The sequence below is a fragment of the Solanum verrucosum genome, unplaced genomic scaffold (assembly GCF_900185275.1).
Source record: "Solanum verrucosum unplaced genomic scaffold, falcon-dt-bn FXZP01000113.1, whole genome shotgun sequence".
NCBI classification, from domain to species: Eukaryota; Viridiplantae; Streptophyta; class Magnoliopsida; order Solanales; family Solanaceae; genus Solanum; species Solanum verrucosum.
In genome coordinates, this window is record NW_026020105.1 from 1,852,583 (window position 1) to 1,869,924 (window position 17,342).

Consider the following 17,342-nt stretch of genomic DNA (forward strand, 5'->3'; position numbering starts at 1 on the left):
GTTATAAAATATCATATATTAAATTTCAAATATGAGTTAGTATATATTATTACAAAAAGTAATATACTTTATTTAAAAATTTGAAGTAGAAATTGTGTTTGGTCATAATTTTTTGCAAATAATATTTGATTATTTGAATGTACTTTTTGAAGAAAAAAAATACGAAATGTGATTTAAATATAAAATATAATTTAAATAGGTTATATATATTGAAAACATGGTATTTGGTGTTTGCCAAAATCCGAACATGATTTTTCATGGCCAAATGTTGACTTTCAAAGAAAGTGAAAAAAATTGAAAAAAACCTAAACAATTTTGCAGTGAAATGGATCCTTATTTGTATATTATGTTTATCCCAAATTAAATAATTTAACTTCAACATTTTATTGATTTAGTATTGTCTACTCGAATTAGATTCGAATGAGATGCAAAACAAGACATGTTTGCATTTGTTTGCTTTCAGATACTCTATACGAGACAGGGTATATAGTACTATCAATTAATTTTCAATCGTGGATACATATGTATTCTTAAGATACTAAAAATCAAAGTGAGAATACACACTTAACTATGATTAAGTGATAATTATTTGTATGAAAGATATATGTTTTATATTTTGTAATGATGTATTTGATTGAATACGAACTTTAAGATTGTATATCAATAATATATAAAATAATTAGAGTAATGATCGAAGAATTTGTTTGATAAAAACAAGATTCACATCAAAGTTTAACAATTGATAAATTAATAAATTTGAATTTTTTTTTAAGGTCATAAAAATAGAATGGAATGAAAGAAATGGAGAAAAAAATGTATAAGATCAAGATAAAAGAGTTAATATTTTGATTACATTACATATATACTTTGTTGTCCAAAACAAGAGAAATCTTATCGAGTGATGCTCCCTTTATATCATGGTTGTCCTTTTTCAAGAGGAATTTACCAATTTGGACATAATTTTTCCCTTCAAAATAGAGAATAAGGTTATTGAAAAAAAGTATTAGTAAGTGATAATTGATTTTTGTTCCTTTGAGTAAATAACTTAGCATTCAATCAAGTGAGTCATTCAACTCCTTTTTGGAGCACAGGGATCAACATGTTATATTAGATCAATTCTAAGAAATATACACTTAAAATATCGAGTTTTGTAGAAAGATCATGAGTTCACGTGCATCATAATTTATATTTAAATCCACCCATGCTTACCACTTATCAGGCCTATCTAGACGTGTTCATTTGCCATATATGAATCTCATGATTACAACTTACTGCTAATTTAAGCTTTACAATAGAAAAATTGAGTTACTTATTTATCAGTTCAACTTCATAGACATATTAGCCATAACCTGAGTTCTACATCTTCTAGTTACTTTAGCAATTCTTTTTGTAATGGTGGTGTTCAGATCTGCCTACACTGATTACTTCACCAAAACTTACTATCATTCTCCGGCTTAAATATCGAGCAACTTTATCCCCCAGTTTTATGCAGATGAGATGAAATCACCTAGCGCACTTCTGGCAGATGAGATAATTTGATTTGTGCAACTTTATTTCTATGCTATCTCCTTCAGAAACAAAATGCGGGTTGAGATCCTGGTATTCTCACCTCTTCCATTAGACAAATTAAACTACAAACAGGCAAAACAGCATCAAATGCAAATGCAATTCAAAACTTTCTTCTTTCTATTCAATTAAACAAATACAATATAGAGAAGATGTGGAACTCTTTGGATCAAGCTGACTTCAGTATCAGGTCGAATCAACCTCTCACATGTCACTAAAATCTCCTATAAAAATGAATCAGATTGTATGTTGGAGGATTATACAGTATATTTTACAACATGAATCACTGCATATGTAAGGGGTAACACTGAAGCTAAGTTTCTGATACTGTTTCAAGAGAAGACGCTGGTGTTATCGTGGCTGACAACCAATGTAATAAAGCTTCATTCACTAGTTCTGGAACTTCGTCGTGGGGACAATGACCTGCTTTCAGGTTAACAATGGTTGTGTTTGGATAGAACTCCTTAATCTGATTGGCTTTGGCAGGACCAACCCAGGGGTCTAGGTCACCCCACAGCAACAACAATGGGCAAGAAAGTTGTCTCAACACATTGTTAAGTGTATACTTTCTCTGGTTTGAAATGAATCGTGTCATCAATCTGTAGATTGCAAAAGAAGAGGGCATTGGATAAGTTTCTTAAACTAGAAAACAGGAATTCAACAAAAAAATCAAAGGTATCTATTCAATAAAAAAGTAAAGCAAATAAACTTATTTCCAAGCAACCTGGTCCTGATGAGGTATACCAGTAGATGCGTTACATAAATATCTGATGTTGGAAGTATGTCTTATGTTTCATATAATTATGAAGTTTTATCCCGTTATTATAAGGCTGAAATGGCATGATAAGGAGGGTGAACTGTCTGGCTACAACCGTCGAATCAAGCTTTCTCCCTTCTCCTTGTATTTGAACATTGACCAATTATGCATTTTCTTATAAAGTCCTGGTTATTTCGGTTTTAAGTTCCGAAGGAAACACTATAAGGTGGCTGACTGGGATACGGAGTTTAAGAGAGAAAAGACTTTTGACTTGTGGTTTGAAGCATGCCATGACATATCTGTAGCTATAAAAGTATGTCACTAAGAGTAAAATGAGAAGTTAAAAAATGGTTTCTACATATAGAAAGGCGTCAACATTTTTGGAACAGACTAAAATGCGGCGAAGAGTATCACAAAAAATGGAATTGAGGGAGTATGCTAGACCTATAAGAGAAAAGGACTTGATAAGAATGAAGGAAATCTTTCTTCGTAAGGTTACTTAAGAATAATCCAAATTATTTGGGTGAATTTCTAATAGGGAAAAGGGTCAAAAATACCCCTCAACTTTGGTTTATAGTTTGACTTTACCCTCACCGTTAAAATGAAGTTAAATTTACCCCTCCCGTTATTAATTTCACCAAAATTACCCCTCATTTGACAGAATCCCCAAAATTGACCCAAATTACCCGAATTTTAAAAAAAAAAACCCTATTCCCTATTTTTAACCCAGTGCCCCGACCCCTCTAGAGGATAACCCATTCCCCTTTTACCCATTCCCTCAAATTTTCCATATAACCCATTAACTTCTCCATTGTTCTTCATTTCTCTTTCCTCCATTGTTCTTCATTTTCCAATGTATATCCGCAGGAAGATATGACGGGAGACTCTTGTTGTGGGCGGACATACCTGTCCGGAATATTGGTTAGGTGCTGTTTGGCAAGCTCTTGAACACTTGGAACTAACAGAGAATTTCCAAAGTTCAATTTTTCCGGCGTTGACTCCATTTGCTCTTGTTGCAAACTTGTAAAATCACTCTTAATTTGGGTTTGGGTTTAATCAATGTCTTCCAAAAGCATATAGTATATAGTAGTGGAAATTTTTAATTTTTATATATATGACGATAAATACATTGTCATTGTATAATCGTCCGGTACCAGATTTACATAGCCGCCGGAGCTGTTCAGCGCTTCGGCGGATATACATTGGAAAATGAAGAACAATGGAGGAGATATGAAGAACAATGGAGGAGAAGTTAATGGATTATATGGAAAATTTGAGAGAATGGGTAAAAGGGGAATGGATTATCCTCTAGAGGGGTCGGGGCAGGTCGGGGCATTGGGTTAAAAATAGGGAATAGGTTTTTTTTTTAAAATTCGGGTAATTTGAGTCAATTTTGGGGATTCCGTCAAATGAGGGGTAATTTTGGTGAAATTAATAATGGGAGGGGTAAAATTAACTTCATTTTAACGGCGAGAGTAAAGTCAAACTATAAACCAAAGTTGAGGGGTATTTTTGACCCTTTTCCCTTTCTAATAATACTGTTTCTTTACCAAACCGTATAAACTAATATTATTTTAGCTATTAAATGGAAGCAAAAATGTAGACAGCTGCATTCATACCGGTAATAAACCTCCCCTGCATTTGGGTCAGCTGCAGGTTTGGTAATTGAATCGATGAGATAATCATCCACGTTTGAAGAATTTATGTAGACCTTCAAGTGAAAACACATAAAGCAAGTCAGTTGTTTGATAATAGTGGCTGAAGATAATGAATGGGTAAACAAATAAAATGCAATTAGATGCAGATAAGCAGACGCATCATGCCATTAACAAACAGATGATGTTCAAGACATCATTCTGCCACAGTTTGACCGCCATTAAGTAAAAATGAAAACAAGACAATGTCGAGAATAGCCGCCTCAGATAGAAGGAACCATCAACTTTACAAATTCCACAAGTGAGCTTTGACAGTGATTAGATTCATCTTTGAATGTGAAAACAAAAAGGTTTAACCTTTGGAAAAAAGCATAAGGGTTTTAGAACGACAAAATAAAGAACACAATCTCCAACTTTTGCAATTCAACACCTTGAAACAAATCTACAGAAATTTTAGTAAAAGATCAAGAAATTGGGTAAGAGATATCAATCCATAAGAGTCGAGCGTGGACCTTGGAACCTCAAGAACGTCAGTGCTAAATATCAAGGATGAATGAACTACATTATTGAAAGAGATCTTTTGCCTGTTTATCCATTTCTAAACATTGTACCATATTAAGAAGATATCAAGAAAGTACTGTTTCTGATTGTCAGTTCAATTCTAAGATATGCATTACACGGATTTACACATGTCTGTAAAACTAAAAGATAGAACAGTTATGCATATATTGATGATATAGAAATTGGAAGAAAAGAAACTTGATTTGCTATAAAAGGAACATACGCTCTTCAGAACAGATTCAATACGAGCTGGTTGCTTTGATTGCCAGAAAACGAATCCAAGGACTACACGTTGAAAGCTTTCCTTTAGTGGCTTTAGGATAAATTTCTGTAAGGCTGTTTCTTCAGTTCCTTCAGCTGCACTGCTGACATCCCCAAATTGTCCTGCGCTATTCAACAGTGTAACTCCCTTGACTTCATCAGTGAGTGACGCTGCTGCTATCAAAGCAGTAAATCCTCCAAGACTGTTATATAATACATAACATATTCACATTTAAATTCAATTTCATTACTACAAAGTATATGCTAAACTGTAGCAACAAGCTAGAAAAGAGGGAAATGAATCTTAACAATTTCAAAGTCCAAGAACTTATAACTGATGCACTGTTTATGCAAATAAAATGTTACTGCAGTCATTTTTACTTATTTTACCAAATAAATCAAACCTTGGTATCTTCTCTAGTTCCAAATCAAAGTGATGCTAATCTATTATATCATCTGAATGTAATACGTCCATAAATAAATAAATAATTAACTTATTTAGAATAATTGTGCGATGTGATTCTTTAGAAACCATAATTTTTAAGTAGCAGTAATTGGTAAAAAATGTAGAATTAATTAATTCAGATTCACTACATGCTGCAATTTTCCAGGAAGTCAATATATTGTTCTCTAGACATTCCTAGCAGCCTGTAAATGAAAATTCTGCATTTCTATCTTTTTTCCAAAGGAGCTCAAACAGACTGGCATAAATTCTCCAAAAGTGACTGAGTGAAAACAGCCAGGACAAAAGAAGTGACATCAGAGCAAGAAAGGGTTGATCCAGTTGTAGAGACCCTCCACATCCAACAATGCGGCAGGGGGTTCAAGTCACCAAGGAGGAAAAATGGTAGTAAAAACTACTGGTATCCTTGGGCAGGTAAGGTTGCAGGTGGGGCTTAGCAAATCACGAAAGGTAACTAGATTAAAGATTAAGGATATGATCTTATAGAAACTTACAAAGACAGCTGCTCTCTTAATCTACGAATCCACCAATGTGTAATGAGACATTTCTTGTATTATAAAATTAAGACTTAAGACATTTCTACATGATATTAGAGAATTTCCATCGCTACCAAACCTTTTGAAGCCACTCTATGTCAAATCTTAGGGACAATGGTTAATCCATCCTTATTCCTAGCCACCAATTAATGGTGATCGCCTCAATTAACTTACAACCTTTATTTCCAGAAAGTAAATTAGACGATTTGAAACTGGTAGCTTAAGTAAATTGAACAATATGCATAAGAAATACAGTAGATGGTCAAAAGGAAAACAAGGATTTCCAACATCCAGTAAATTCATTGAAATGACAAGTTGTTAAATGCACGAGCTAACCTGTTTCCCACTAAAACTGCTGGTTCTTTCACAATTTCCTTCAAGAAGTCGACAACCTGATCTCTCCAAATGAAGGCATCATAGTCTATTAGTGCCTTCTCGCTCCAACCAAATCCTATCAAATCCAGAGCATAAACCTTGTATTTTTTAGCCAGCTCTGGTATGTTATACCTAAGAAAGCAAGAAAGACAGCTCAGAAGCTTAAAAGAAATAGTACTATGTGAAGAAAGATTCAAGTCCCAAAAGAATCACAACATTAACACGTGTCTTCAAAGCACTAATCAATATAACTAAAGAAATATGAGCAACATATAAAGAATACAAGTACTTCCATAAGACCATAACTGAAATTAATATCTGTAATACTTGCAAAATCCCGTTCAAGCAGAAATGACAATAATTTTTCAACAATGTTTTGGGCTTGGGACTTTCATGTTGGAGGTCTCAAGTTCAAAACCCCTTGCCAGCGAAAGCAAGGGGTTTTCCTTTTGGGTCGAGCTCATCGCACCGGGCTTGCCTAGTGCGGGTTACCTCTCCTATGTGGTTTGAGAGCTATTACATAGGAGCGGGGAATTTTACCTTGTGCGCACCCAAAGGATAGCGGCTGTGGGTTTCCCTTGTCATAAAAAAAGAAGAAGAATGCACCAGTAATTTGATCCTACAGCTATACAGTCCTCCAAAGTAAAGTTCTTAATTTTAGCAGCAGCATTACAATTTTATGCACAACTAATTTATAATTGATCTCAATCTATCACCACTAAATCTCATGGAAAAAGGTCATGCAGACACATGGGATAGTAACTACCTCCAGTGAAAGGCAGAAGCACCAAATCCATGAATTAGAACAACTGGAAATCCTTCTCCTTCCACTACATAATGAATTCTGTGGCCGCGCCACGTCCAATAATTGTACCCCTCTGGCTTAAATGGTAATCTTTCCAAACCTATATCATCAATCCTTTGTCAAGTAACTCACACTAGCACAGATAATAAAGAAAATTCCAAGTTACAAACAGGTAATGGACTTAACCTTTAGAGGGTTCAGCAACTACAGAAGTGGTCATAACTGAAGCTCCAGCAGCAACTATACCATTAAAAGTAAAACCCCTTCTACTCAAATCGCATTTCCCCCCTTCACCCAAAAGAAAAAAAAAAACAACATTTCTTTTAAATTTTTCAAGAAAAGTTCGCATTTTTCAAATCAAGATTCAAAATTGATGGGTTAAATTGGAAACTTACTGAAATGATTATTTCTTCCAGGCAAAGCTAATCTGGTACCTACAGGATTCAACCATTCAGTTCCAACAGTGGCACAAGAAGTTGACATTGATTAAATTACAACCTATAAATCCTCGAAAAGCTATACTAGGTCACAAGGTAGAATTTAAAGGTTCAATCAAGGGGCAATACTGAATTTTTTTTGTGTGTTGGTATGTGGCTGCTATTCATTTTGAGCTGGTGGTAGTATAATGGCCAAGTACTTCAACAGAGAAACACTTCTTTAAGCTTTTGTGTTCAGATTTTATTGTTATTTTCTCAAATTTATAAGCTTTTTTTCCGAAGCAAAAATTGGATTATAGTCAGGATTCAGGTCCAGCTCAACGCTTGAGCTATATTTGCCCATCACAGATAATATATTACTAAGTATGGATTCTTTTCATCCTCATTCAATTTTGATTTTTAACCTAAAAGTATGAATTTTTCTTTTACTATCAAAATTTTACTTACAAAGTCATTTTTATCTATTTGTTTAATTTTTTCATTAAAATTTATTGATATGCAATTTTTATTTAAAATTAAAATTTTAAGAAATAAAAATATATGTAATTAAACCATTTTAAGAAATTAAATCCCTCATTCCGTTGAGTTTTCTATCATTTCAAAGTAATTCTAGTAATTGTAATATGTTTTTTTTTGTTAAGAATCTGGATCACGTCGGTCTTGGGACAATTAATACATATCTAAATTTAAAAACTACAAAGTGCTGCTGATTAGTCACTACACAAATATAAGGCCAAATAATTTAAATAGATACATTTTTACTTCTTAAAATTTGGTTTTGAATAAAAATTGCATATTAACAAATTTTAATGAAAAACTCAACTAAATAGATAAAATGAATTTGTAAGTAAAATTTTCATAGTTGAGTGATTTTTTGAGAGAAAAGTTCATAGTTGAATGACTTTTGAAGTAAAAACCAAGGTTAAGTAACATTCTAAGAGAATAGTTCATAATTTAGTGACCATCTATGATATTATTTCTTGTCAATCAAATATGGGTTATTCGGAGGAATGGCCCTATTTTAGGTGATTTATATTTTTTTGCAAAAGATAGAGTAAATGAGATTTGGAAGAAATAGGAGAGATCAAGAGCGGATCTATTCAGGTTGGTGGGGGTGCCACGCCACCCACAAATAGATCAAATAGTTTGAACCAACTGTAAAGTTGATTTAGTCGATGAGTCTACTTGGCGCTCAAAGACTCTAGATCCTGGATCACCCTCTAGGAGAGATGCTAGACATATGTTATATTCTACGAATATAAGTTTCAAGATTTGTGACACGTTAAATTAAGTCTTGAATCTAACACACATCCCAAAAGCTAATTCAAGAATAAGAGTATTGTCCAAGAGGAGTCCACTCATCTCATTAACCATCAATATAAGACTTTTGTCATTTTTTAACACTCTACCTCACGTCAAATGCTTAGTATCGGGTGCATGGATAATTTTTAATTTTGGGGGTCCAACATTGGGTAAGATAGGTCTTGCTTTGATACCATAATGAAGTGCGTAATCATCTTATCTAAAAGTTTAAATTGTTAGAGAGGACACATTTTTAGAGTCCGGAACCAAAAGGGTAACTTTTTTCCTTCAAAAAATATAAACGGCATATCAAAAAAAAAATTAAACCAAAAGGGTAAAATTGCTCCCGAGGGAGCGATATCTTTAGTACAAAATTGACTCCGTTTATGCTGTTAAAAGAAATTAAAATCGCTACTACAACAGCGATTTTATCAAAAATATATTTATTTTTTAAATTCAAAAAAATGAAAAAATTAAAATCGCTGCTTAAAAAAAAAAGTAAAATGAAATCGCTGCATGAGCAGCGATTTTTTTTAATTTTTTAATTATCTTTGATTTGGCCTATTGTTCAAAAAAAATTCCTAAAAAAATTGCATGTATCAACTGCCTATTGTTCAAGTACTACTGATAAAAAAAATTAAAAAAAGTTTGAGGAAAATCATATTTTAAAAAATAAAAAATTTAAGAAAACCGCTATTGAAGCAGCGATTTTAATTTTAAAAAATAATTTTTTTTTGACGATATCGTTGTTGGAGCAGCGATTTAATTTTTTTTAACGGCGTAAACGGAGTCAATTTTGTACTAAAGTTATCGCTCCCTCAAAAGTGATTTTACCATTTTGGTTGAATTTTTTTTTAATATACCGTTTATGTTTTTTGAAGGAAAAAAAAATCACCCTTTTGGCCGCACTATCATCAACATTGTTAAAAAATTTAATATGTAATTGAAATAGCTTATAGCATGTTTTTTAAAAAAAAAATTCCCATTTGCTCTCTTTAACCTTTTCTTTCCACTAACTTATATAGCAAATTGTCAAGGCGTTTGGACATGCAATTTCATATTGTGATATGAAATTATGAGATGAAATTAGCGTTTGAACATGCGATTTCACGTTGATTTCATCTCATGATTTTATATCATGAGATAAAATTCCATTTTTTTCAAAAATCACGATTTTAGATCTTTGAAATACAACAATTAACCCACAAGTATATATTTTATAAAAGCAACCCTACATTTATATCTACTAATATTTTATATGTAAATAAAATATTTATAATTCATATCATTACTTTTTAAATCATTTATATCTCATATAATGATTGTTCTCACAATTATAAATATTTATCATTACTTCAAATCAATTTCAACTTTACCATTTATATTCACCAATTTTATTATTTTTTATCAAATCTATTTACCAATCAAATTGATCAACAAATGACTAAAATTGGCAGTGTTGGTTTGTCTTTTCGGTCATATGATCAAGAAATACAAGTTCAACATGAGAAGGTTGTTTGTACTATGTGGAGGATTATATTAAAGACTAGTACACTACAACTAATGTTCAATTATATTTTTTATTGAATTAAAGTTTGATCAATAAATGTTGTATTTCTTAAGAATGACTTTGTAATAGTGTATTATGTGATTTTATAATTTTATTTATTTATTTGGTATGATTGTATAAAGAATTGGGGCAATTTTAATAGTTTTACAATTTATGGAGTTTTTATGTTTATGAGAAAACATACAACAGAAAAAGTCCAAATTGCATGTCCAAACAAAACTTCAACTTCATCTCATAATTTCATATCATGATTTCATCTCATCGCCAAACAAACCCTAATAAAGTCGTGGATATTATTGTTCATATTTCTTGTCCACAATAGCATAGCTTAAATATATAGAAAGCATGATGAATTAATAAATTGTAAATAAACATAACATATAATATTCTCATTGCTTATATTCAAATACGAGATACGAAAAAATTAAAGCTAACACAACAAACCACGATAGTAAAATTCATTATATTTTCCAAATATAAAGTCATACATTTGAATTTGTTTTTATTACTAATGAAACAAGTAACAACATTAAAAATAAATCTTACAAAAGGACAAATGCATAACAATGATAAGTAGCTCATTAGGCTATGATGAGATAATATCTCAGATGGTCGTTCAACTATTGATCGGATATTAACATCTCATTTTCTCATATATAGTTAAACGAAACACATATAAATAGGGTAGGTACTCTCTACCACCATAGGAAGACATCTGCAACAAATCCAACAATCACGGCAAATCATTGTTAGTTTCATAAGGACGCTCACAAGTATTAAGTTGTGGGAGTAATCTTCTCTTGAGTAGAGAAAAATTACTATTAACATCTCGTGCTGCAAATACTTGTGTTTTTTTATGAGAACCACGTTGTATCCACTACAAAAATACAACAAAAATTATCAAAATCAATATCAATCCTTGGATGATTAAATATGAAAAGACACACATTGATACCTCGTACAAAGAAAACACATTGATATACGTTATGTTGAACTTTCTTAATGAAAATCCGAGTCTATATATCATTGTTGTTAATGAATACGAAATATATACTTGAACACAAAAATATAATTCATGATTATAATGTCGAAATAGAGAGATCGATGGATACTAACTTGTGGTTGCCATGAGAAGAACAGTGAGAACAAAACTAAACTAAATCAATGGCATATTAAGAAGAATATAGTACACAATGTGTTATGACTATTATTTGTTTGTGCATTTGATTTCTCTTCGATGTGCACAATTTATAGACTCTCTAGCATTGACTATAATATTTTTTAAATTCTTATTTCTTGACTTGTTTTTTTTATTTCAAGTCTTTCAAAATATTCAAATAATTAGTTTCGATTTCTATCTCACCTCCAACAAAACAATGGAAGTGTATTAAAATTAGATAAATATAAAAAATTTGAGTTTATTAGTTTCGATTTCTAGACTAGGTACTTTATGAGGTTTGAATAAATTTTTTTTTTTTTATATATATATTAGGTGGAGTTCTTAATTAACAGATAAAATTTTGATTAAAATTATTTGATCCGAACCTTTATTTAAAATTTTAAGTCTCAATCCTTGTTTTTAAAGAATGACAACTTGCGAATAGTAATTTCTAGTAGATCGTGCTTGAATTCTGAGTCATATTGAAATAGGAATCGACTTTACATTAGTATTATTTTTGGAAGGTACATGTGAGCATTGAGAAAGTACATCTTATAAACTAAACTATTAAGCCTAACATAATTTTCAATGAACTTAATAATGGATCTGGGTGTTCAATTTTATCACACCTTCACATTACATCAAAAATGGTATTTAGAAGTGACAATTACTATTGACAAATATATTTTAGCACTTTTTATAAATGCTTCTCAAATCTATAATTAACTAATATCAAACGGAGTTTCTTGATAGATTCTTTCCCCTAGAGTTGAGGGAACTAAAGATGCAAGAGTTCATAAAGCTTCGACAAGGGGATATGAGTGTAAAGAGTATTTCCTTAAGTTCACCCAACTATCCAAATATGCTCCAACCATAGTGGCGGATTCAAGGGCTAAGATGAATAAATTTGTGATGGGAGTGTCCGACTTGGTAGTCAATGAATGTCGTTCGTCAATGCTTATCCCAAGTATGAATATTTCACGTCTCATGGTGTGTTGCTCCGCAATATACACGCAAATGTACGTGGTCGCGCAAGTAATATAGATTCTTTAAGAAACGAGTTATCGTTCCCAAGAGACTTATGATCAACTTATATTCACTTAATTCTACAACTAAAAGTAAAAAGTAACCTTTTCAAGAGTTGATGATTTATTGTTTATCTACTAATAGTTATGTACTAAATGAAAGTAACTAATTGTGAACGATTTTGATATAATGTTTCAAGCAAGTTAAAAGCAATTCCAGGGCTGCAACATATAATGAATATCATGTATCATATTATTGGCTTAGAACTAACTTCAGTTGTCAAGTTACTGGTTTATAGGGTTGATGATATGATCCGGGTTATACGCCTCTCGTCGCCTACCCCAGTTAGCTATCTAACTATATCGTTGAGCGAGGATAAATAGACTAACTGGCGAGCATTTATATTTCATCCTATTTTCGTAACCAAGCAAGGTGTTCGTCTGGGAGTCACTCCTAAACACTAATCACCTCAATTTAATGGGTGGACCGAGCTCTCTATATTCTTTGGTCTATCTAACCTCTCCTCTCTCGATTTTAAGATTAGACAATAGATTTATCTTATGGTGCGCAAGCATAAAATACTAAAACAAGAATATAGAAGTAACTTGTATTGACAACCAAAAATTAATTCAACAACCTCAAATAATCAACAATCAATTCGTAGCTACAACCCCAGAACTAGGGCGTTTAGCCACTCATGCTATTAGAAAACAAGAAAATACAATAGTTCATGCAATTTTTGGAAAATAGAAGAGTTGAAGGATTAAAACCTATTACAAACTTGAATTCTTGCTCTTTCACACTAAATCAAAATGTCCACACACATTATGGATCCCTAAGGATCTATTTATAATAGTAGAAAAAGTTGGGAACAAATCCTACTCAAATTAGGAATCCTATTTAATGTTTAAAACTTGGAAAAGTCGGCATCAGGGTGATGCGCCGCACCTAGCATCGCTTCAGAACTTTAAGAGTTGGCGCGTCGCGCCCCAAATATGCCCCAATCCGGTATCCTCTGGCGCGGCGCGCCTCTCAGCGCGCCCAGCACTGCTAATTTTTGCCTTAGTCGTTTTCTTGCTCATTTTTTCTCTTTCTTTCCTCCAACTCCAATTTCATCGAGAGTTCCTGAAACATCTAATCATGTGTGTGAGTGCACAATCATCACAAGTTACACCAAAAATTAAGCTAATGACTAGAAATCATTCTTCAATCTAATAGATTCATGGGCAAATATTGACAACTTAGGCATATAAATATGCCTAAGATCACCACCCCACACTTAGAATTTTGTTTGTCCTCAAACAATCTCTAGACTATCAACCCTTTTTCACAACCCTTGGACTTATCAACCCACCTTAAAATTAACCAAATATTTTTAATCATGATTTTGTAGTTCACATTGGATGCAACAATTCACAACATTTACACCAAGTACAACACATGCTCAGAGAATGACTCTTTTGTTATTTTTCCGGGCTAATGCAAACTCATACCACACATCAATTAGATAATCCTACACATGCCATGAAGGCCCTCACTTGTTTATGTTTAGTAAAGCCTTTCACTCAAGCAATTTCACAATCAACAAGGCCTATTTTTTAAACAAACAACTCACTCTCACAAAAGAAATTCTTACTTTCCCCAATATACCATAAGCTTGCCCATAGTGTATTCTTACTTTCGCATTATATTTCTCAAGGAATCAAGAGGACTTTCAATTGGTTGTAATGTCGGCTTAAGGTAAGGGAGGGAATATTTGGGAATCATTTTAGTGACTACACCTCCCTAATGCACATGTTATTACTTAGCCAACAATCTCCTTCATAACTTTTCTTTCCTCCTAGTACACACTTCATGACTATATACCCCCTTTGTTGCTCCATATTTGCCCTTTATTATTATTTTTTCATCATATATATATATATATATATATATATTTTTATTTTTATTTTTATTTTTATTTTTTTATTATTTTTATTTTTTTGTCATGCCTTTGCACTAGTCATTCAAACTCCAGATTTTAACATCCGAGTAAGGTACACATTATCCTTGATAGGATCAAGGCCAATGTTTCGAGCATAGTTCTAAATTAGCCACCCTCAATTTTCGTTGAGGTGCACATTGTCACTAAGGACCAGGGCCAAAATAGAATTTTCTTTCCCACACAATGTAGCAATTCACCCTTAGCTATATCAACCAACATATTCCAACCCTTCTACTTAACATAGTGCATTAAGGATTTTCATAGAATCAAAAGACTTGGTATCAACCAACGGGTTTCGGCTTATCATGTGGTTTATCAATAAACAAGGCTAAAGGCTCAATGGGGATCAGTCTTGATAAATTCAATGGTAGGCATACAATTAGAGTTAAGAATTGGTATTTCAAAGAAACGTCTCAATCACATTCCCTAAGTCATGCAAGCTATTGATTCAACACACAAGGCAAGTTCTAGATATCAAGTTAAGAAAGAACCAATCAATTTTCACCACACATGGCATCATGACACATATAAGGATATATCAACTAACATGCTCATACAATTTGCATTACAGCATTACTACACAATTAAGCCCATTTTCATATTATTTTGAGTCAAAACTTAAGAAACGTTTGGCTAACTTATTCGAACATAGCTTCAAAAGACCAAGGTTGGTTTCTTAATCCTACTCTTCTATGTGACTAATTTTCCCTTAAGACGGTCGTCATCCATCCATCATTGGGAACTGTCACTCCTAAGACGACTCAAAGACTCAATAAAGCAATAAACTAATCCTATTCGGTTCAAAGGGACAATCCTCAGTAAAAGTACCGAAAACAAACTCTGAGGAACCCAAAAGAAATTTAAAAAAAAAATTAACGAAAAACTAACACTAGACTCGATAAAGCAATAAATAGCTATATACAATAGAGACATATTACCTCACCCCACACTTTAAAAATAAGAACTATCCTCAGTGCACAATTAAAGCAAAGTATAGAGTTAGAAATACTCCGTCGGGCCTCGTTATCATCACCTCCGAACACCATCAAGGCATTCGCCTCATCAGCTACATCAGCATCCTCCTTCTCATCGTCCATCGCCTCATCAGCAGTAGCCTCGTCATCATCTAAAGGCTCTATAAAAATGGGACCAGACCTGTACAAAAAGGCTGCACTCTTGATCAACGGATATCGATCCGCCAAGGTCTCTATCTCCTTGTCAGTAGCCGGACGACCACTTATCTGCAGCTGTAATTCAGTCATCCCAAACATTCTCGCCATGACACTATCATCATGGGCTTGCCTCTTTTGGGTAGACAAGACATGTCCATGGGACGTGTCTAGTGCTTTAGTGCGAGTCACATCAACTAACTTACCCATCAAATCCGGGTGATAAGCAACAGTCATGTCTACTGTTTCTTCTTCAATACCCTCAGCCCTCAGAAAACGGGTGATCAACCCACTATAACAGAATCTCCACCTCAAATTGTTCCTAAATTTCATCATAATTTTCCTCAGGATTGCCCCAACATTAATAGGCATACCTTTCATCAGCATATAGACCAACACCACCTAATCCCTTGTCACCTCAGTCAAATGTTTGGCAAGCAGCAACACATTACACACTATCTTCAGCCACACATGAGCAACCTGATTAAAGTTAGCAAAATTGAAGGTATTATGCCTCCCAGTATCCTTACTCCACTCCCACCTAGCATTCGAATCAACCCCACACAAGGTATGTCGGATATCCCTATAAGGAGGTTTATCCTTCAAGTCATTGAACACATCAGGGTCACAATTCGGGGTTCCTAACAACTCATTCAGAATTCGGGCAGAAAACTTGACATCTTTCCTCCTAACAAGCACATTTTTATATTTTGTTTCAGTTGGCCAATTAGCATAAAATTCTCTCACTAATGTCAAATTGCAATCCCCCGAATTTTCAAAGATAAACCTCAAACCCAACTCATTAACAATATATATTAGGAAATTGTGACTATAATCGTACCTCATTCCCAAATTCGTCGCCCATATACTTCACCTCTCTTTGGCATTTGAACCATTCCCAACCATACCGTTCCACAACCTTTTTACCAACTTTTTACACCGGTTCCCGGCCACTAGAGGACCTGAAAGCTTCTCATTTTCTACTCCGCTTGGAACCCGCCACATTTTTTGCTTTTGGAGCCATCACCGCCTGTGAAGAAAAGAGAAATGGAGAAAAGAAAAAAATTAGAAAAAATTGGGGGGGGGGGGTCGGCTAGCAGTGGGTATTGGTGGGGACAAGATAAATTTTTTTCTGTGGAGTGAGAGATAGAAAGTTTGGAGAAAAGGAGTGTTGGAGTTATAGGTGGGGAGGTTTTTGAAGATGAATGATGGTTTGGGGAAAGGAAAAGGTGTAGTGGTGGAAGTCAAAGAATGTGGGAGAAGAAGAGTGGGGATTAATGGAGGTAGTGGGAAGTGGAAGAAGATGAAGAAGAAAGAGTTTGTAGGTTTTTAGGGGTTTGGGTCGGTTGGGAGAAATAAAGAATAGGGGATGAAATTAGGATTTGGGGGTTTTAAGGGATGTGTTGGATTAAATCTGGGTCAAAACCCAAAAAATTAAAAAAACTGGCGATGGAAGGGGCAATGCACCGCTCAGCGCGCCTGAGATGGCACTCTGACGTGCGAGGCCTGGCGCGGCGCGCCCCTCAGCGCGCCTGTGAGTCTCCTCTGACGTACGAGACTAGGCGCGGCGCGCCAACCATTGCTCCTGGCTCAATTTTTTTTTCGTTTGTCACTATTACAAGCTCAAGTTACAAATAATGAAAAAACCTATTTAACTAACACTAAGAACTAAAAGAACTTTCTGGATTCTACGAATTTAAACTACGCTAAAAATCA

General features: G+C 33.7%; 1 protein-coding gene across 1 annotated transcript; it reads right to left on the reverse strand.

The window, feature by feature from the left end:
* Nucleotides 1–1,798: 1,798 nt before the first annotated feature.
* LOC125825226 (pheophytinase, chloroplastic) lies at nucleotides 1,799–7,624 on the reverse strand. Its single transcript, XM_049504566.1, has 7 exons — nucleotides 7,375–7,624; nucleotides 7,166–7,267; nucleotides 6,941–7,079; nucleotides 6,136–6,306; nucleotides 4,763–5,003; nucleotides 3,943–4,034; nucleotides 1,799–2,165 (listed from the first exon to the last, which is right to left on the reverse strand). Exons 1-7 carry the CDS (start codon nucleotides 7,460–7,462, stop codon nucleotides 1,880–1,882), a joined length of 1,119 nt encoding a protein of 372 aa, XP_049360523.1. The 5' UTR covers nucleotides 7,463–7,624; the 3' UTR covers nucleotides 1,799–1,879.
* Between the last annotated feature and the right edge of the window lie 9,718 nt (nucleotides 7,625–17,342).